Source organism: Notechis scutatus, chromosome 1 (genome assembly GCF_049901735.1).
Source record: "Notechis scutatus isolate UNSWTSFEM ecotype Mainland chromosome 1, rNotScu1.2, whole genome shotgun sequence".
Classification (NCBI taxonomy): domain Eukaryota; kingdom Metazoa; phylum Chordata; class Lepidosauria; order Squamata; family Elapidae; genus Notechis; species Notechis scutatus.
In genome coordinates, this window is record NC_142009.1 from 257,699,558 (window position 1) to 257,722,717 (window position 23,160).

At 35.0% G+C, this 23,160-nt stretch overlaps 2 protein-coding genes across 3 annotated transcripts in view; one reads left to right on the plus strand and one right to left on the minus strand.

The window, feature by feature from the left end:
• The first annotated feature begins 3,124 nt into the window (after positions 1 to 3,124).
• Positions 3,125 to 19,389, plus strand: CSRP3 (cysteine and glycine rich protein 3). 2 transcript variants are annotated; one of them, XM_087951122.1, is made up of 6 exons: positions 3,125 to 3,370; positions 6,266 to 6,409; positions 13,418 to 13,589; positions 15,696 to 15,828; positions 16,308 to 16,401; positions 17,772 to 19,389. In XM_087951122.1, the coding sequence occupies exons 2-6, from the start codon at positions 6,298 to 6,300 to the stop codon at positions 17,843 to 17,845; spliced, it is 585 nt and encodes a 194-aa protein (XP_087807248.1). In that variant the 5' UTR covers positions 3,125 to 3,370; positions 6,266 to 6,297; the 3' UTR covers positions 17,846 to 19,389. The 2 variants fall into 2 exon arrangements, with proteins under 2 accessions (XP_087807248.1, XP_087807249.1); XM_087951123.1 differs by having other exon boundaries at positions 3,129 to 3,197.
• ZDHHC13 (zDHHC palmitoyltransferase 13) overlaps positions 19,106 to 23,160 on the minus strand; it is a 31,149-nt gene continuing 27,094 nt past the window's right edge. Inside the window, exons 16-17 of the mRNA XM_087951121.1 lie at positions 20,878 to 20,975; positions 19,106 to 19,539 (exon numbers count right to left, since the gene is read on the minus strand). Coding sequence (XP_087807247.1) covers positions 19,401 to 19,539; positions 20,878 to 20,975 — 237 coding nt within the window. The 3' untranslated portion in view covers positions 19,106 to 19,400. The remainder of the gene's footprint in view (positions 19,540 to 20,877; positions 20,976 to 23,160) is intronic.

A 23,160-nucleotide genomic window follows, 5' to 3' on the forward strand; every position in this document is an offset into this window, starting at 1 on the left:
AATTTTGTAATACCTCCCCAAATTTTGTTTCTAGATACAAATATTGTAAGTTCAGCCTGAAATCTCTAGGATTTGGGTAGTCAGAGTTGGTTTGAGACAGTTCTATGGATGATTGGTTAATTATTCTGTGAGGCTTTTTTCACAAGTTTTAAGTAGTTGGATGTCAGTATGCAATAGCTTTATGAGTTATTTCTCTATTTTATTTCATGAAATATATTGCTTCTTTAACTCCTACAAATTGTCCTTATTGTGAATAGAAAGAAAATACAGTAATTGCTGCTTGTTGTCATATTAATATAAAGTCAGCTACAGATCAAAAAGTATTTCCTTGAAAGTTGCTATTCTGATTCTGGCTCCTAAACAAAAACCTGCTATTTTCCCCCTGTTTGTATTGTATCACTTTTGCAATATGTACATCAGCTCTGATTTATTTCCTGCTGCCTATCATGCAAGTAACATTATTAGTTATCTAGTTTGGTTGAGTTCTTTTATGAAGATATATGATCTTGGGACTGATGAAGTCATTTTGGGGACTGATGAAGTCATTTTTGATACGCTTCTTTCAATCATTTGTATGATATGGGTGGTCTGATTAACTCAAATACAGGTAGTCCTTGACTTACAACAGTTCATTTAGTGACTGTTCAAAGTTACAACGGCACTGAAAATGTGACTTATGACCATTTTTCACACTTAGGACCTTTGGCAGCATTCCATGGTCATGTGATCAAAATTCAAATGCTTAGCACTGACTCATAAAGGTTGCAGAATCTCAGAGTCATGTGATCACCTTTTGTGACCGACCGTCTGACAAGCAAAGTCAATGGGGAAGCCAGATTCACTTAACAACTGTGTTACTAACAACAACTGCAGTCATTCACAACTGTGGCAAGAAAGATCATAAATGGGGCAAAATTCACTTAAAGTGTGTTTCACTTCATTTGTTGTCATAAATCAAGGATTACCTGTAACTGCATCTGCCACTTTCTATCATTTTGTAAAGTCAATCTGTATGTCCACTTAGGACTATAGTGTAGATGACATTATTTAGGTACTTTCTGTTTTACTTTACAAAAAAATGTATGTAATAGCATTCTGGTTATTCTTGCTGTAATACATTGATCACTTGCATAGTGCATTTTGCCAGCTGAAAACGTTATATCTGATGCAAATAAATACACCATCCAAGTTTGGAAAATATATGAAAAATTGTCATGTACTCATATATTCCTAGATAAATAAAAAATTAGAGAATTAATATATATATATTAGACATATCTTGAATTCCTTAAATTATAACTTAATTGTTATATAGTTCTATGATTTCTATTCTTTGCTGAAATTACTTGGGTTCAGGAACTCAATGGGTTTATTTTGGAGTGGACATATATGGGATTATTGGGCTAAAATTACCTTTAAATATACATTTAGAAGAACGAGAATAGATGCATAATCCTTAATAAGCTCATTAGATACAGTATTCTGTTTCCAGGGAGATCACAAAAAGACATTAAACCTCTCATTTAGATTCTCTAGCGGTAGTCAGATCATTGCTAGAGTGAATATACAACCAACACAATCAGAGGCCAGTGTCATTCTTCATGAATATCAGTAGGAGATGACCAGTCTGAGCCTGTGGGAGGGATCAACTGTGTCATCGGTCTCAAGTTACTTCACACCCACAAGAGATCCAAGTCCAGCCCACCTTGAATTCTATGACTTATTTACCGCCAATTTGCTTTAAATGTTAATACTTTAGATTCTTGTAGAGAACGTTAGCGTGCAATAAACTTATACATTCATTTGAACTGTCTGGGCTCCAGATTTCCTGCACTTAACAATATCTGTCTTCTTTCATTGTTCCTAGCATGCTACTCAACGTGAGTAAATATGAACTAAGGGGACTTAATGATTATTCCTAATTATTCAAATATCCCTGCAGATGCTTCTTAATAGATCACTGATCCATTTTATTTTGGAATTGGACTATGTACTATATATCATTTTATTAACAAGGTTGCATGACTAATCATTCAATAAACTACTACATTTAGTTTAGCCTTAATTTATGAGGCAAGATGATGGCCTGCAGATGTTTCATATTTGCCTCATACTATTTGTCATGCTGATGGAATTAAAGGGTATTAGGTTGCCTAACCTGTTTTAATCTGTCAATTGTAATAAACATTGATGCTGGGTTCTTTTTTCTTAACTTGGTCTCCAAGAAGCAGCAAAAAAAAAAAAAAAAACAACTCTTGCAACCTTTGATTTAGCGGAGAAGTGGCAACAACATGTGGTATGATGAGTATCATCTCTGGATATAAAAAAATGATCAAGGTGATAACAGGTTTTTTTTTCTATTCAGTTTGGGAGGATTACAAATTTTTACAAGGTCTTCATATAATAATAATATACCATAGTTACAGCTTCTGCACAACCAATACCCTGTTTCTCCAACAATACGGCCTCCCCCAATAGGAAGTCCCAGCATGTTTTATAGGCATGAAATGAAATTAAGCCCCTCCCCCAAATTAAGGCCTATATTAAAACATGCGAAATGGGGGGAATGGTGGGGGGGGCTTGCCATTAGGAAGTACTTTTGTTGTACACCCGTATATGGTGCTGCCTGCGTTGACCCCAATATGAAGTGCCCCACCAACGCCGAGGTCAACATCCAAGCCATCGCTGCCCTCCCGAAGATGCAAGGGGGGGGAATTAAGTCACCCCCAAAAAGATGGCCTAGCCATTTTTTCGGGGCTCAAAAAAAAATAAGACCTGGCCTTATTATATGAGAAACACGGTATTTTCTAAAGCTGAGTGGTCTGTTTAACTGAATTTCACTTTATTTTTAAGGATTCAGCTTTAATTGACAATCAGCTCAGGCTTGGGGTCTTCTTGATTCATTTGATTTCTTTTTGTCTAGACAACTGCAGTTGGAAGCATTGACTGTAATATGAGGGGCCCACATTGTTCTGTTACTTGGTCATAACTGATGTTCAGTCCAAGGCTTTGTCACAAGTTATTTTAAGCTACCTGATAGCAGTAACATTGCTCACATACCCCTGCCCCAACTTACACAGCCCGCCTCTCCTGGAAAATATTTAAAGTCAGCTGGATCTTGGCTTGGTCTCTTCAAAAAGATCAAGACGACAAGATACGTACATTTCCTTGTAAGTCTTGCTAAGAAACATTAAGGGGTACAGTCTGCTATTGTTTAGTGCGGGTGGTTCTTCCCCATTGAGAGAAATGGATTGTTAGAATTTCTTTATTACTGTTGCAGGTTTGTTTGTTTTTGGAAAATCTGGAATTTTGGAATTCACATCCCTCCCCACACCCCCAAAAAAACTAGTGTAATGGAGCTGTCTTGCTAGTAAGTTCATGTAATATTACAGTCTAGGATTCTTTTAATGAATACGGTATATTTTCACAATCAGTAGAAACCAGAGAACTCAACCCAGTTTGGTCTAGTGTTTAAACCACCCAGCTGGAAACCAAGAAAGTATGAGTTCTTGTCTTGCCGTAGATATGAGAGCTGGCTGCAGAGTTTGGGGTTGATCCCTCTCTTGCTCTTCAACTTAACTCTCAGGGCTGTTGTGGGGAAAATAGGAGGAGAAGGAAGGAAGACTGGCCACTGAAACAAATGAATGATTGCAGGAACTGGTAATGTTTAACAAAGTGAATGACTGGAAAGAGATGCTGGAAAGCTGAATGCAAACTTCAGGTAGTTTTTCTGCATTTCTGAAATAAGATAAAAGGAAAGATCTCAATAAAATCTTGGAGTTACTGCCACTCTGGGAGAACAGTTCTCCTGTGATCTGTATCTTTTAAAAAGTGCCACTGTGTTGTGAAACACTGAATTCTATTTGTAATCATTTTCTGAGGAAGAAAAATTGAAGCTACATGCCTTAAATTATATTCCACTGAAATCAATTGCTTGGATTCTTCTATGCAGTTTTTAGACAAACGATAAAGATACTCCAGTTTCAAGGTTACAGATCTCTCTGTAAGTTTGCTGAAGAAAATCAAATGTTTTTTGCAGGACAGATTGAGAGGAAGGAATTTTTCAATTCATTTGTACTACATACAACAGCTCTTATTTTCTCTGTACCAGAAAGAATTTTAATCAACAGGTATTGTCTTAATTTGGGAGGAGAAATTTTTCATGTATGTAGATGATATTTAATATGCAGGGTTGCTTCCATGATTCTTTAGGTTCTTGCATGTATTTCCCTTTGGTTGACTTGTGTTCGGCCTATATGGTAAGGGACTACATTCCTTCCACCAACTTCAGGCTTATAAATTGGAGGCAATTTTTTTATACAGATGTACCCTTGGAATAACAAGAGTTTTCTATAGCCCAAAGTTTCTTTTACATTCTTGGCAGATTAGAGAAGGTACAACCCAGAAGTGAAGAGAGAGAGGGAGGGAGGGAGGGAGGAAGAGAGAAAGAAAGAGGAGATTTACTTTTTATTTTATTGACCCATGGTGTAATGGACTGATTGAACTGACCATTATCATATATTCTGCAGGTAGTTGGAAAAAATAGTTTGCCAAGTATTCCCAGCCAGAAGTAATGTTGATTATGCCATTACACAAATCAAACTAAGGTATGGATATATTTGACTGAATTCAAGAGAACAACCCCTGAGCCAAAATTTAACACAGGGAGAATACAGGAAGATAGTATATGATTATTTCTATTACTTGTGTTTAACTCTGCCTCAATATAGTATAATTCCAATATTTCATCTTATATTTTAAATTGGGAAGCTGGTAATGTAACTCATTTTTGTATTATTCTTAGGCATAATACTTTTCTCTCTAGTTCCCTTTTTCTGTGACATCAAGATGGCCAATTTTTTAGGAGCAAAATGCTCAGTGAATCTCAATGCTATTTCTGACTTGGTTAAAAAAAAATCTTAATAGTGTTTTGGTCCAGTGTCAGTTAGATAAGCTATCTCTTAGGGAAAAACTATAATAAGAAAGTGATTTGCTTGCCAAGAGGGTTAAAAGATGGACTGAGCCAGAAGTTCCCAACTGGTCATAATGTAACAGACTAAGGCTAGAAAATATGACTCACCAAGACATCAAGAAAAGAGTATGAGCAATGCAGGTCTTTTCTGTGACATATCTAAAATAAAGGGCAAGGAAAAGGTCACTGTTATATTTGCTTGCTGCAGCCTACTAGCCAACATCGTTATTGTCCCATAGAAATGTTTTTCTGTGTGGATTTACTGACAATATCACTCACCTAACTTAGAAAGGCAGAGGCAAAGAGCATTGGATCCCCTTTTTCTTCCATTGAATCACGGAACATTTGGAATGCAACATGGATGACAATTCAAATACCACTTGAGTTTATTTGTATTTGTCCCAGACAGGATGGAACACAAAAATTTTAAATCTGGAATCAGAGTGTAACCATAGTACCTTAACTAGAATTGATACTGTTGATGTTTGGGTATGCTGTTAGATTCCCAAATTTAGTAATAGCTAGAGTTATTTTTTCAGCTCCTTTTTGTGCCATTTGGAAAATCTGTAATGCAGGGAGGTCAAACTCACGGCATCACAGCATCACTGCCACTAACTCAACGCACAAGTTTTCACAGTGGCTATAAGTTCAAGGTAGTAACAGTGTTCTGTTCTTGATTATTGTCTTATCTGGCTTTCCCCCCTACTATTAAACACTAATAAAGATTTTCCAATCTCTAGTTCCTCTTGTGTGCCACAATTTTCCACTTCCACAATTCCCTGGAATGATCGTTCCAAGGGATATCATGACAGATTATATGGGATGGTGGCACCCAGGAAGGGAGGGCCTCTACTGCAAGATGGTGGGCAGAACCTCTTACATGTTTGGTAACTTTCACAATCCTTGAGGATTTTTATCAGCTATTTTTCATCCTCTTCTTATTTTTCAGACTTGACCCTTCATAAAAGATTAAAAGGAGATTCTTACATTTATGATGCATCTCAATTCCCATAATTTAAATTTGCCAACCAAACCAGATTCAAGGCCTACATTTTTGTGGGACTCATCCTAAGTATGCCATATCTTGACTGCAGCAAAGAAAGAGAGAAAATTCCTTTTCTCTGTCATCTAGTGGTTGCCTGAATGTTTGTAGCCATATACAGTCGTCCCAACTGAGAGCTCCATTATGACACAGCTGGATAATTCGCATAGCATCATGTTAAAATGTTTTAGTATATCACGCTGGAGGACTAATTTCTACTAATTATGTTTCATTTATTTCTGGATTTAAAGGTGCCAGCTCAAGCCAATTGAAAAATTCAAAGATGCCAAATTGGGGAGGTGGAGCCAAATGTGGTGCCTGTGACAAAACAGTCTACCATGCTGAGGAAATTCAGTGTAATGGACGGAGTTTTCATAAGACATGTTTCCTATGCAGTAAGTTTATGTTTCTTCTTTCACTAAACAGTTGTAGATTGTTATTCCTCATTGTGACTCCTGGAATAATAGCTAATATCCTTTATTTCTGCCTACCAAAAGAGCAGCTTAAAAGTAATTATTGTATTCAAATGTCATATTACATCAATAATACATCAGTCCTTCATTCTTATAGTTTTGAGAAACCTATTTCATAGTGCTTGAGATAACATCTTTTACAGAGCCATAACATCACTCAAGTGGATTAACTCACAGAGCATTATGTCATAATGTTAGCAATAGCAATAGCACTTAGACTTATATACCGCTTAATAGTGCTTAATAGCACTCTCTGAGTCTAAGCGGTTTACAGAATCAATATATCGCCCCCCAACAATCTGGGTCTTCATTTTACTGACCTCGGAAATATTATGCTTCATTAAATAATCTGTAAAAGGTGAGCTTCCATAAAATTAGTTATAAATTCCTTTATTAACCACAATTTTTAGGACCATACAACATAATAAGCCAGAATTGATTGGCTCAGAGTCATTGATTGAGATGGATGACTACAGAAATTGTAAACAAACAAATAAATAAATAAGCTGATAAAAAGTAAATTAAAAAATAAGCAATATTACGACACAGCATGATGTGTGAATCCAATTGCAGCAAGGGAAGGAGCCTTCAAGGTACTCTGGTCCAATTTTCTACTAATGTAAAATATCCATTACTACGACTTCCAAGAAGGTTTGAATAGCAACTCTTCACTTAAAATCCTCTGGGGTCAAAAAATGTATGACGTATATGTGATAGTTAAATCGGCATATTTTCAGTTACTTCTATTTGCTGACATCTCTGTTTTGTTTATGAATAGTGCCATGCTGGATAACATAAAGATTCACTTTCGGAGAAACAAGCTTGAATTCAGTATTTCTAGTCAACTAGAAGTTCTACATTGTAGTTATCTAAGATCTATAATGAGTCCCCTAGCGCTCCTCCAAAAATTTATATCAAACACTAATTTTAATATGACAAAAGAAAAATATTTATTTATCCAGCTATTTTGCCTGGAGGTGTCTCTAGGCAGCTTACAAATATTATTAGATGCATGGATACATTTTATATCTATTTAATCTTGATTTTCAATAGCATTAATATTGTTTTTCTCCTGGCCTTCCTCATTTTAAAGACTAATGAATGTCTTGCCACAAGAAAGATTGTATATTACACTGTTAGAATATAGATGTTTTTTTCATTCATGACCCTGATAATTAGTTAGATGTCTCTATCCATGTTTATAGTAAGTTTTGACTGTTGAAAAAATAATCAGTGTTTTTGGAGACTGAAGGAGTGAAGGAGAATAAGGAGACCGAATAATCACTACTGACATAAATTATATGACATCATAACTGATAGAATAGTTTACAGTCAGTCTGTGCTAGGATCTATGAAGAATCCAGATGTTGAATATGTTGCATCAAATCAATTAGAAAACAGACTTTGATAAAAGAATAATTTAGCAACCGAAAGAAAGGCTAATGGTTGGTGGGGAGACAAGAATCTGTACTGTATTCTTTCCAATCTTTCTCAAAAGGTGGACATTTGCTTTAATATTCAACACAACCTCCTTTCCTATAATTGAAACTGACATTCTTGTGGCTAGAACAAAGGAATAGCAGTTTTAAAGTACACGAGAGTTGATTTATGGCAAAACGTTAGGAAAAGCTTCCTGTCTCTTAAATCCCTGATCTGTAATTGATTTTCTCAAAATAATGGTCTATCTACTGTTCACACCCAATGGATGGCTGGACATCTGATTTCTTTCATTAATACCTTCTCCTCAGAGTTGATGGCTAAGAATGAGGCAGCCCCCCTTTCTCTCTGTTTGCCAGATACGAGGGGGAAAAAAATCTTTTATACAATGTCTTTTAATGTGCAACATTAGATTTTATTATAGGGACTTTTACACTGCAACTGCATCCTCATTATCTGAGAGTTAAATTCTTATTAAACTTAATAGACCATACTTCTGCATGCAAGGCATCAAGGTTGCTGCTGCTTGGTTGGTTGCATCATAAGTTTACATTAATTCCTGTAGCAAATGTTTGTGAGATAGGTTTGTTGTTTAAATTGTTATACCATTTTATGGTGTGTTCACACAGCTTGATGTATAATTAGTAGGAAAGTCATATAAATAATAAATCGCCTTCAGTCATTAATTTTGTGGAACAATGTTGGCAGAAAACACAGCCTCTCCTGTATGTGTGTGTGTGGGGGGGGATTCTACCCCTTATGATGTGACTTGCTGTCATTAACACCTCTGATTTGTCCAAGTCAGTTTTGACTTAAAGGGCATCTGTGGTGGCTGTGTGGCTCAATCACAATTTGTCAACTTCAAACTACTTTTCTGACAGATGAGTCTTCTCAGCCAGCACAGAAGGCTTTGGGGCCATCTGTTGCACCCTCTGTTCCAAAGAGGCCAAAAATAGAAGCACTTTATCTGCTGCTGGAGCTATCCCTTAACAATTCACAGAGCAAACGTCATTATCTTTTCTTCCCAGATGAGAATGTAAAATAGTCAAGGGAAACATTCACAAAATCACAGAACATTATTTCTTTAGTGGGCTCAATTTTATCCGTTCCAATTTGCTTCAACTGAATCAACTTTTATTTGGTGATCTTAATGCACTGGAGAAAATTTATTTGTAACATCTGTGAATATCTGCCTTGCTTTCCTTAAGACAAATATGAAACATTTGCAATGGCCTTTGTTAATTTCGTAAGCGAATTAAGTTACAGTCATATAGCTACCAATATGATTGCAATATAGTCAGAATAAATCTCATTTTTGTTCCACGGGGGTAGTGGTGGAATTCAGAAAAGTATTACTTCCCACAATTGTGACCCAGACGTAGCCTGTAAATATACATTGCCAAAATACAAATAAAGCTTAATTTGCATTAGACTTCAAAGGATCTATAAGTATTCAAAGCACTTCACATAATCTTAAGGAACTTTGTAATGGTGTTTTACAAGGTCGACATGCTTCATGACCTCCACTTCAAAGCTGGATAGGCAGACATGGTTTGTGGCTGGTAAGGGATATGAAAGAGAAGCTGTCCCATGCATAATATTTATTATAATACCGCACTTGCTCAAAGTGTGTTTTTGTTGGGGAAATGTTCTCCTCAAATAGGTAGTATTTGTATTAGAAATAGAAAATTAGAATTTTATAAGACTTAAGTAAAGATTAAAACATTAAAGGTTTAATAATGATAGATTTTAAGATTTAATAAAATATTAAAAGGAATGTTTAAAATATTTAGTTTAAGTATAGAGTTTAATTGACCATTGTGTGGATGATAGTATGAACTTATTATTGTAGTATTTGTTTTTGAATTAGATAATTGGAATGTTATGAGATTTAATGTTTAATTATATATTTAATTACTTTATGGACTTACTATTTTCTTTCTTTCTTAAAAATTTAGTTAGGTAGAGTGTACTAAGCAGAATCAGATAGGGAACTAGGTGTTACCTTAAATGTTAATTTAGGGGAGCGATGGAAAGGCATCATACTTTGATTAGTGATTTCAGGAGAAATTTTTTTTTTTTCTACTATAGGGAATGAGATAAATGGATAATTGGAAAAGAATGGACAAAAGATACAAGTATAATGATTTAAATTAAGATGAAATAAACAAAATAGAATTAAGAAGAGTGGAAAGCGGGGAGAAGTTATAATGAAGATATAGAATGGTAAATAAGATAGGTAATGGTATATATGATGAGCATAAATTTAATTGAAGTCCATACAAAGAGAGGTAATCCGGGGCCAAGCTACTTTTTAAAAAAGAAGTTTTATGTTTTTGTGTTTTGTGTGTGTATGTCTGTTTGAGACTTAATAAAACCTTGGAGGAAAGCTAGAGGAGAATAATTGTAAACAAGACAGAGGGAAATATGAATATGATGATTATAAAATGGATAAATATAGAAGAAATGTAACTGAATAAGAGCAAAGAGAAATAATGAGAAATCTGCTAAAAGATATCAGAACTATATTGTATAAAATAATGTTTTATCTGCCTTGTAAAAATTTATAATGGAAAGAGGTTTAATGTCTTTAACGTTTAATGATGTTTTGTTTGTCTTTAAATATTAATAAAATTTGTTTAAAAAAAAAAAGCTGGATAGGCAGACATGGTTTGTGGCTGGTAAGGGATATGAAAGAGAAGCTGTCCCATGCATAATATTTATTATAATACCGCACTTGCTCAAAGTGTGTTTTTGTTGGGGAAATGTTCTCCTCAAATAGGCAAACTTAATGTAGCTGAGCTTTGTAGAAGATCCAGGTCCAGTGGGCACCCAGATTTAGTTTCCTTCTTCAGATTTAGTAATACTTCTTTAGTTATAAATCTATGTGCAGCTAGCCATGGCTTAAAGTTGCAACAGAGCACTCAAGAACATAGGACCAACTCTCCCAAGAGACCTTAAGAATTTCTGAACTCGGAGCTTCCGGTTTGTCAGCTTCGCGGCGGCAGGGATTTGCGGCTGCGCGATCCCTGCGCGCTAGCCGTTTTTGGGGCTCCGACCCAGACGGGCGGAGCTGAGGCTGCCCTGCAGGGGCAGCTGAAGGTAGGGGATCCGGAGAAGGGTTTGGGGGTGTTGCAGACCCCCTCCCGGCCGGCAGAACCCCTTTTCCCAGGACGGTGCAGCGGCGGTCCGTAATGGCCGCCACAAAGAAGCTGGCAGCCGGGTAAGAATGCGCAGGAGGAAGTGGAGAAAGTGCTTGAGAGGAGAAAGTCTTTCTTGGTTCCTAGGACTCTAAGACATATTTAACTAAATTCCTGAAAAGTATGACTCTCTGAATGATACCTTGAGAAGAGGAAAAAGCGGCAGTTTAATGGTGCTGAAGGGATAGCTTACCCTCTTTTTTTACGGAATAAAAGTGAACATTAAGAAACCTATTTTTTTAGGTGAAAACTGGCTCTAAGCGGTGAGTGGGAAAAGAGAGGACTAAAAAAAAAAAATTTGTATGCTAAGACCTTGTTGGAGGAGATGCCTTAAGGATTGAAAGACTAAAATATATTGCAATAAGATTTTAAGAAACAGATTTGGACTTTCTTTTTCTTTAATTGATACTACCCCAGGAGGAGAGAGTGGGAACTCTGTCTTGGTTTGGACTGACTGAGAACTTTGGGATTGTCTTATTTTTCCTTTGGAATATTCTGGCTGTTGTAAGAGAAAAGAAAAGAAAAGATTTATAATGGCTTCTTCTATCGAGGAACTGAGAAAAGATTATGAGCAAGCAAAACAAAATGGTAAAGCTGGTTTGAAAGAAGCCTTCCTTTTTCTAGAAATGGCGCTTATTAATTATCAACAAACATTGCAACAGATGAAGACAGCAGAAGAAGAACAAAGAGAGGAAGCCATCTTTAATAAATCTCAGAACTCGACCAAGAGGGAAGGAAGAGGAAAAAGAAGAGAAATAAAGGACTTAAGATTTAAAAAAACATTTAAGAAAGGGAAAAACAAGGTGCAAAATCAATATAAGGATGGTAAACAAAAGGGAAGAGGAATACGACAGAGAAGGGAAGCCAGTAAGGCAGAGGCTAGAAGAAGGGGGCTAGAAAGGTTTGTTGGGGGAAGAAAGAAAGGGAAAAGGTAGAGAAAAGCTACAAAGTTTTGAAATTAAATGAGAAAAAGAAATTTTTTTAGGAATAAAGGATAAGTATAATTTCTTTAAAAGATTTTGCAAGGTACATAAGATGATATTGTAGTATTGTATCAGAAATAGAAAATTTAAATGGCTTGAGAGTTGATAAGAGATTAAAATGTTGGAATGTTAATAATGATTGGTTTGAAAATATAATATGAGGGAGATTTAGAATATTAAACTTTAATTAAAGAGTTTATTAAGATTATGGTATTGATGTTATTATAAAACTTTCATTATAGTATTTTGTTTTTAATATTTAAATCTATTGCTTAACTATGTATTTAATTGTTTTAGATGTATTATTCAGTTCGAATGTACCAAGCAAAATCGGATTGGGTAGTTTAAAGATTAATTTGATTAATTTAGTGGGGAGATAGAAAGGCATCATACTCTGATTAGTGATTTCAGGAGAAATTTCTTTTTTTAAAAGGAATGAGACAAAGGTATAATAGAGAATGGACAAAAGATATAAATATAATGACTCAAATTAAGATGATTAATTAAGATAGAATCAAGAAGAGTGAAATATGTGGAGAAGTTAATATAGAAGACTTAGAATGGTAAATAAAATAAGTAATGATATGTAAGATGAGCCTGAATATAATTGAAGTCCATGAAAAGAGAGATACCTGGGTCCAAGTTACTTTCCAAAAAGATCTTTTTATGTTTTGTGTGTAGTGTGATTATGTTGTTTTTTTGGGGGAAATTAATAAAACCTTGTAGAAATATAGAATGAGAATAATGGTAACAAGTCAGAAAGAAGTAGATGAAATAATAATAATAAAATTGAATAAGAGTGAAGAGAAATAAAGGGAAATTGGATAAGAGGTTTTTGTATGTTTATATGGAAATGGTTTAAAACAGAATTATAGTTTATCTGACTTGTTAAATTTATAATGGAAAAAAGTTTAAACATGTAATGGATAATGATGACTTGTGTGTTTTGAAAATCAATAAAACTTGTTTTAAAAAAAAAAAGAATTTCTGAACTCAAAGCTTTCTGTCCTTGTCACCATCAATGAATTCTAGCTTGAATTCTAGTTTTTATTCTTCCTGTGTATGTTATCTTTTTCATGGGCTGTAATGGTGAGGAAAACAAACATGTATTTTCCATCCTAGTTTTTCTGAACCCATGAATACTTCTCATTTCTCTAACAGTAGATGCAATTAGTTTATATTGTCTTTGATGATTACATGGGAAACTTGTAGTGTCCTCATTTTCAAACCTCCAATGCAGATTAGTAAAATGCAGGTGTCTCTGTTTGAAGATCAGGACCATAATGTGTGTTTTCATCTTTCTTTCTCAGTGGGTTGCCGGAAAGCTCTGGACAGCACAACAGTAGCAGCTCATGAATCTGAAATCTACTGCAAAACATGTTATGGGAGGAAATATGGCCCCAAAGGAGTTGGCTTTGGGCAAGGCGCCGGTTGTCTCAGCACGGACACAGGAGAACATCTGGGACTGGATTTACAGCAGCAGTGAGTGAAATTCTGGGTCATTTTATAATTATAGCTGTGGTTGCATTCAGTCATTTGGCTCAGTTTCCATAACAACATGCTGGAGAAATAGTTCTTTGGTTGTTTTTCTTTAATTGATACAATCATTTTCCTAAAACCATTTTAATGAGGCTTAGTCCTTCAGGGGTATTACTTTAAAATGATTACCTATTATGTTGGGTAATTGTGCTACCATACTGAAAGAATACTTTCTTTATATGGCACCAGGAAATGAAGTCTTATTTACATATATTTTACATTTTGTAAAAAAAAACCTAGAAATCTAAATGTTAACTCTTTGAGCTGGAGGCCGAGCCTTCCTGACTTCCAAGAGCTCTATATATATCACATAGCTGAATATTGCATTAATGGTAATTACACAATGAATGGATTATGGTTATTTATTTATTTGATTTCTATTCACCTTTACTTTGTATAATTCAAGGTGGCATAATTATGTCCTCTCCTTAAATTATCCCAACAACAACCTTGATTACTTTGTCCAGTCACATTATCCTGAAATTTTCCTCACTCTTGAAGTAGTCCCAGCATAATCTGCTGATTATTTTCCTTTTAGGATACAGTGATCCTATTAATTATAAAGTATGGTCTTTTATTTCCAGAAGCCCTCCTTTATATTTAGTTATTTTTCAAAAACTAACTTTTGTCGTTTATTTCAGTCATTTAATTTTTACAAAACAAATGGGATCCCTTGACACCCAGTCTTTTTCATTTATATGAAACTGAATGTTCTTTCTAAAATAAGTTTACATATACTGTTTGATTTTAGGTATTTTATGAAAATATGTGCTTTTGTAAAGTTCTCTTGGTTTTTAGTGTTGAATTTGACTTTGTAAAGCAAAGTTATAAACATAACCATTTTTTTTTCTTTATGAACCTCTTTCAAATTAGCCCTCTTTTCAGATTTATTTTTTTCTAAGAAAAAGTAGTCACTGTATTCTAACCTGAAGTAGAATATTTTTTTTGAGTATCTAAGATTAAGCATTACCTGCTGCTCTATAAAGTTCCATGTTCATATTTCTATAATATAAGTAGAAATAGCAATAGGATTTAGACTTATATACTGCTTCACAGTACTTTACAGCCCTCCCTAAGCAGTTTACAGAATCAGTATATTGCCCCTAACAATCTGGGTTTTACTGACAATTTTACTGACCCTGGAAGGCTGGAAGGCTGAGTCAACCTTGAGCTGGTGAGAACCGAACTTCTGGCAGCTGGCAGTCAGCAGAAGTAATCTGCAGTTCTGCATTCTAACACAGCCCTAAAGACAGAGAAAATATCATCCTAATTGCAAGCTCTGAGAGCACCAAGGACCCTTTGCCTTGAATGTCTGTAAAATGATTTTTACCAGTTGTGGGAACTTAATATGGAGGGCACTATAAGGGCAAGGCATTCCCAAGCATAGGGTCCAATATACTTTTGGCCTCATTTCTTCTGAAATCTGCAATAACCATAATACTACATGGTTCTATGACACAAGCCTTTGTCTTTTATGTCTTTTATTCTTTTATTCTGTCTTTTATGTCTTTTATTCTGAAATTTCACCAGGTGCCTTTGCTTTTGAATGGTGCCTTTAATGTCTCTAATTCCTTTACATTTTATCTGTGTTAAATTTGTAGCTATGGTTCATTGAACCTACAAAAATCTGTATATTTATTATTCTTCAAAATACCACACTTTGTGTGATTTTGTTGCTCACATCTTTTTAGCCATTAAGAATAGTTACTTTTATATTTCTATTATTCTTCATATTTATCAGGATTTGTCAAAGGAATAGATCTTCCTCTTTTACTTCACGCTGACCATGAACAATTGAACATTCTGCTATGAACTATGGTCAGCATGAAGTCAGCAACTGTGTTTGAAAGAACAGCCTGGCAATAAATTCTTTAATATGTATAGTTCTTGTGTTACATTGCTAATACTGGTGGCTCTATTGAAAGCATGAATGTTCTTTCCCTCTCTCTCCTTATTTGCTACATTATTTTTCAGGTCAGATATTCCTAAATTTAGTTAATCTTTGATATAAAAAAAAGTTTAATATATGCTAAATTGTCTTGCCACCAGCTCACCAAAGCCAGGTCGTCCTTCTACCCCTACCAACCCTTCAAAATTTGCCAAAAAGTTTGGAGATGTGGAAAAATGTCCTCGTTGTGGAAAATCAGTGTATGCTGCAGAGAAGATAATAGGAGGAGGAAAGGTAAGAAATCTGTGAAATATGTTATCCCAATACACAGTTACCATTAAAACACTTTGGCTGACAGCTATCACAAACCAAGAATAATTAACAAAAGTGTTGAGTGCTTCATATTCTCAGGAGATACAAGATTGAGATTCCAAGTCTATACAACACTAAAGAGAAGCCATATGTTGATATGCCAAGGATTATGCTGCAGAAAGACATATTTGTCTCCTTTATTTCACATTTTAAAATAACAGTTCATCCTGATTTTGCAGTTGATAGTCCAATTCTGATCTGCTTGATGCAACAATAATTATTACTATGATTTTCATATCTATTCAGCATATCACATGTATTCTCTGAAGTCCAGATTAGTTTGTGAAAGATAAATTAAAGCCAGATAATTCTTCTCTTAATCTACCAATGGACTGCCAAACATAAACCTTGTTGCGCAAATACTTTATGTGAATTTATTCTTTTTTTGTCTTCCGTTTCAGCCTTGGCACAAGACCTGCTTCCGATGTGCTATTTGTGGGAAAAGTCTAGAATCTACAAATGTTACAGACAAAGATGGAGAGATTTATTGTAAAGGCAAGTGTAATATGTAAAATATCATTTCAGAGAAGCTTATTAGCATATAGACTTAGACCAGGGGTGTCCAACCTTGGCAACTTTAAGACTTGTGGACTTCAACTCCCAGAATTCCTCAGCCAGCTTTGCTGGCTGAGGAATTCTGGGAGTTGAAGTCCACAAGTCTTAAAGTTGCCAAGGTTGGACACCCCTGACTTAGACTATGCATGTTGGATTTAGACCGAAAAAGTTTTTCAAAGAAGTATCTAATGAAACTTGATTCTTCCAAAGATTGTGGTGAAGGATACATCCATACATCACTGATAGATTCATCATTTTCATAGCAAATTCAATGAAGAGCCAGTCTGGTCAGGGGATTAAGACATCAGGCTAGAAACTGGGGATTATGAGTTCTAGTTCTGCCTTAGGCTCTAAGTCAATTGGGTGACCTTTGGTCATTCACTATTCTCAGTCCCAGGAAGAAGGCAAGAACTGAAAACTGAAGTGAAGGAATCAACACTGACTTGAAGAATTTTTTTTAAAAAAATGCTAGTTTGGAATTATGTTTAAATTTCCAAAGCATTTTACTGCCCTAAATATGAACTATGAGTAAAAACAGCAGATACAGGTCCAACTTCTCCTTCATTAACATTTTGTCTTTTTTCCCATCTCAGTACTGTACCTTTCTCCATGTTCCTTAAGCAACGTAATGTCTCAAATACTAGCTTGATCCTCAATATGAATTGAGAAAGGGCAGTGCCTTGTTTATGGCTTAATTGGTTGTATGAACCCAACCAAATTTGGTCTGATCAAGAAATAATGGTGAAGCAAATCACAATGTAGTATATAGTATGTATCACAGCTGACAAGCTTTTGGTCATGCTAGTAATCATGCTAGCAAAAAATGACATGATTATGTAGTCAACCCATGATGTTCCATGTGTGATAAACAGTTGCTTTAAAACGTATGTCACTTTGCTGAAATGGTTTTTTTTTTAAAATAGAGCTACAAAAATTCAGGTGGAAGTGAAACATATAGTTCCTCAATGCGTTGTCTTCTTGTGGTCATCTAATTTTTTGTAGAGCAGATCTGGTGGCCCTGTCTGCACTTAAAATGTGCTAACTTATTATGCCTGCTTTAAAATGCTGCACTTTTAATATAAATAATAAAAAAATAATAAACTAGTACCCAGTCATGTAGAGAAGTGACTAAATGGAGGCAAGGGTAAATAAAGGAGCAACATGGTTATTTAGGTTTATGCATTTAGGCATATTTCAACATGGTCCTGTTTCCAAAGTTTTATAGAAAAGTTGGATTTTATGAAAGATTAGTGTTTTATGTTGACAGGCTTATGAGAATAGCTAAATCTATCATTTTCTTTGTTTTACAGTTTGCTACGCAAAGAATTTTGGCCCTAAAGGAATTGGATTTGGTGGCCTCACTCAAGTTGAGAAGGTGGAATAAGATGCCATGTTGATATTTCATTTAGGCTATCTAAATAAGTAACCATTAAAAGTTTAATTTCTTACACAGTGGTTATATTATATTGTGGGAAATCATTTTGGAAAAATAGCATTTCATTCCTGAGCAATAGAACTCCAGAACATTGAGAGGTGGACTGTTCATAAATACTGGTAGTTTCTGAATCGAAATTCTGGTTATTTTATCAAGATAATTGCACAGATAACCTGACACTGTTTTTACACTTGTGCTAATTAAGCAAAACTCAATTCCTAGTCTTTATCATACATCATATGAAACATCAACCAAGTGAAGATGGAACATGAAATATAGGCATTGATAACATACTTAATATGTGAATTTTGACTGACAGTGGCTTGCTGACGTTGGTGGGAGAGATCTGATCTAATCTCTCTCTCTCACACACACATACACAGAGGCAGGGGTGGGATTCAAATTTCTTAACAACTGGTTCTGTGGGCATGGCCCAATTTGTGGGTGTGGCTTGGTTGTCATATGACTGGCTGGGCATGGCCTGTATGTTAATATTATATTTATGTAAATATTGAAGTTTTTTTTTTATAAAAAAGAGCAACTTTTACCCCAAAGCAGGCAAAGCAAGCAGGCAGGCAGATTGAGTTGCTCACAGAATCACAGATTCATTCAGAGGTCTATCTTTCTGCCCTTGGCTACCTGAGTCTGCACTGAATAGAAGCTTCAGTACTAATCTAAAGATTAGCTAGAAAGCAAGAAATCCAATGGTTTCCTGCTTTCCAGCTAATCTAAATCTCCCGGCACAGCAGAACAGCTAATGGTCGGGGGGAAAAAAAAGGAAAAATAGTAACTTAGCAGGCAAGTTTGCCAAGTAAGGAGTGAGTGAGCGGGGAGAGTTCCCGCAGGCCATGTGGGCGGCGCAGACTTGTGTTCCTGCGCAGCCTGGATTAATTGCTTTGGGGGGTGTTCTGGGGGTGACATTTCTCTGCAGCCCACCAAAATTTTCTCACAGACCACCAGTGGGCTGCGGCCCATCGGTTGGCAAGCACTGCTTTAAAGCAGCTATGTCTTTTTCCTAAATCACTTTGGGGGATTTGATCTAAGCACTGCATCGTCCTAATATATAGCTATATATCAGCAGAGAATTATCATAACTGCCTATGAATTAAAAACTAAATTTCATACAGTAGCATATTTTGATATTTCAAATCATCTTTATTTTCTCTACTGAGTTTAAATTTTGAAGAATGGAGATAAATGAATCAGAGATAGATTTTCCTGCTTTATTTAAAAATAATCTTTTCTGCAGCTGAGGAAGCTTAACATTTCACAACTGTATTTTTCCAAATCCAAGTATTTCAAAGTATTATACACGAGCCATGGTTGCCATTGCATTTCCAGTTTGCTTCAGTTTAACCATGTAAACTTTATTTTTTTTTTTCTGGAATAGCAATCAGACACATAGCAAATAACAAAATAATTCGTAATATTCTTTACAATATTCTAAATATCTTTTTTGAAAACATCCAATAAATTCCAGATAGTCGATTACAGATTTTCGTCTTCACACTGGATGAATGTGTCGATCTTTTGCCAAATTAAACATTAAAGCGTACTGCTTAGTCCAATCAATTACGGTGGGCTTGAGAATCCCAAAGCATCTACACTGAAAGAAGTCGGCAATGTTCTGGAAGAATCCAAGACTAGAAAAGAAAGAAAAGTCACACAGACTGAAAATAACCTTCATATTATTATTATTTTTTAAATTATGCTGACAGTATCTTAATATCATGGAAGTATCCAAGAACTATTGATAAGTTTACAAATCAATTGCTTTCAAACAAGTACTATGTATACTAGTCATTTCCCATTGTTTGGATCAGTGGCACACTTGGAATTTGAGACTACATTTGTGGCTTGGTGATTTCCTACCAGAATGCCATGACAAAGAGGGAATTTCCTATTTACAATATTTTACCAAATACTCTTTTTTTTTTTAGTAAGCAGTTTTGTGAAATTATGAAACAAATTAGAAATAGGTTTTGAGTTCAAAAGTACGGAAAACACTTTTTAAAAGACATACCTTTCTATTCTGACACTGAATTCATAGAACTCAAGAAAAAGTGAAGCTCAACAATAAGAAACTAGGTATATTACAGATATAGTGTTTGCTTCAAAATGCCAAACTGAGTTTCACTTTATACATGGGTTTTAAATTACAGGTAATTGTGAAAGACAGGTATCATTCCTTGTCAGGCTCCAAAAACCAAGAAACATTACAGAGTTACTTCTAAGCAGTTTCCTTTATTCCTTACCTATAGATAGAAATAGCAATAGCACTTAGACTTACATACCGCTTCATAGTGCTTTCCAGCCCTTTCTAAGTGGTTTACAGAGTCAGCATATTGCCCCCAACAATCTAGGTCCTCATTTTACCAACCTTGGAAGAATGGAAGGCTGAGTCAACCGTGAGCAGCCGGCAGTCAGCAGAAGTAGCCTGCAGTACTGCACTCTAACCACTGCACCGCTGAGGCTCATGCCAATCTTGCCAAACTAAAGCAACTACCTGCATTGTTAAAGATATACTCTGAGAATATGTAGAGAGTAACTATCTTGCCCTTCTTTCTACCAACCAAACTATCTAAATTTGAATTTTAGCTGAAAACAGAGGAACATGAGTGACATGTAAGAGAATAACTAGGGTTCCATGCACAAATTACATTTGAAGGAAGTGTGTGCACCCCAATCATCTTTTTATTAGTGAATAATTTGATAATTATGTGGAGATGTTGCTTCATTCCCCTCTGCATACCCAGAACATCTTAAACGCAATCTACAAACAATTGCCCTGAGCACTTTATTATTTATATGCAAGATACACAACAGCTCTTTATTGTTTTTTTTTTGGGGGGGAATAGATTTAGTAGTGGTGGTTGCATATTTTAAAGCAATTATATTTTTAAAGCAAGCCAAATTTAGCAACTGTGATTACTTCAAGCAGAAATGGTTATTGAATAGTGATACTTTCTAAATTGACTTACTTATATGGAGTCTTCCTAAGTGAAATAGGATTTTTGGAATATTTACTCTGCTTCAGGAGAGTAGCCCTTTCATGTGAAGTCAATCCGAGAAATCCAATCTGAAAATGAAAGAATTAAAAAGGAAAAAACTAACTGAATGCCAATTAATATTGTATATAAATAATATATTGACAAGCGAAATGTCAACAGTACATGATATAATGTTTCTCCTTTTTAAACAAAGAAAAATAATAGTTTTTCCAGTTGAAAATGCACTGATAAATGAAAAACAGAGGAACGACACTAATAAATCAATCTTTTAACAGAAGTTAAAAATATAAATTAATTGAAGTCTGTATCTGAAAGACTATATAATGCAATTTATCCTTTAGTGATTATGCACTGCAATTATACTGGGACAGGAACGTTCTCTAACTAGGTTCTAATTCAAAATCCAAAATAAGCTGATATGGCTTTTGAGGTATTTTCATGTCCTGATATTCATTTACACATACGCATGAACATAAGGCACACAGACACATATATTTAAATGTATATATAAATAAATGTGTTTATGTGTATGGACATGTGTAAGTGTGTATGAATAAACCTTGCATTATTTACTTCTCTTTATCCCAATTACAAATTATTCAATTAAATCATTAATGACTTGGTAGCAAAATTAATGCATTTGTTTTGTTTTGCTTTGTTTTAAACTTTGGTGGTTTTTTTTTAGAAAAAAACCACTGTGGTTACTATCTACTGTTATCTATTAGCTATTGGTGGAATAAATATCAAGCAGCATGAAAAAAGATCTCCCACATATAAAAGTATTTTGAGAGCTGCCTTTGTGCAGAACGACATTCTTTTTCTTTTTCTTTTTGAAAGGAAGAAAGTAATTAAATACTGGCTGAATTCTTGGCAACGGTAAATAGTAGACGTAGCATAGGTCTACTTTAATATTTCTCAACTCAGCCAGCTGGGAATTCTGGGAACTGAAGTCCACACATCTTGAAGTTCCTAAAGTTGAAAAATACTGGTCTAGTTCTATGTAAATTCTGCAGCAAAAAAAAACCCAACACAGAATTCTATTCTGTCAAGGAAAGTTCATACTGTACTTCTCTTTCTGTACTGTTTTATGTTCTATAATAGTATATATGAAAGGGGGGGAGAGAAAGAAAGCAGCATAATTGTTTTACATTGTGACCCATATTAACAGCTAACTTTCCTCAATATATACTTCTTGACTAAAAGCAAGCAGACAGATGCATACCTTGGATAGCCAAAGTACCAGCCTCTATTGGCCACAGAACAAATAAAGAAGGCTGCATAATGCTCCTAGTCATCTAATCCCAGAGGTTGCAGAAGATCTAGCATAGAAAAACTACAGGTAGTCCTCGAGTTACAACAGTTCATTTAGTGACCGTTCAAAGTTACAACAGCACTGACTTATGACTGTTTTTCACACTTTCAACCACTGTTTCAACCACTTTCAACCCATGATCATGTGAGCAAAATTTAAAGTCTTGGCAACTGATTCATATTTATAATGGTTGTAAGTGTCCCAGGATCACATGATCATCTTTTGTGACCTTCAAACAAGCCAAGTCAATGAGGAAGCTTAACAACTGTGTTATTAACTTAACAACTGTAGTGGCTCATTTAATAACTGTGGCAAGAATGGGGCAAATTCACTTAACAAATGTTTCACTTAGCAACATACATTTTAGGCTCAATTGTGATCGTAAGTTGAGGGCTACCTGTATACACAGCTGCCCAACAGAACAGTTTTCAGTTGAGAGTTACTCTTCGGGGCAGGATAAAGTCTTAATACCACATTTTTGGAAGTTTGATGACAAGATAGACAGATAAATGAAGCTCCTTCATGAGGACATGCTCTTCTCAAGAGTAAATCTTTCCCACACGTTAGAAACAAACTGGTAGTTCAACCATAAAATATTAATTTACCTATTTCAGGAAAATCCTAAATCTAGAAATGATGCTATTAGGAATAAGCAATCATTGCAAGAGGATATTTTAAACTACAAAAGAAATTTTCCCCTCTGTGGATAAACTATGTCAAACTGATATATTAAGGAAGAATATTACTGCCTATTTTGTTTTACGTACAAATAAAACTAAAGACACTAAGAAATATAATGGACGTAGCTGTAATGACCAGAAAGAATATTCTGTGTAGACATCCCTAGTAAAATCCTAAATAGCAAACAGAAAACTTATTCTCTGACCTCTTCATTTACTGATGCAGTCCTGATTGTTATCAATTCATTGGCATCATGAATA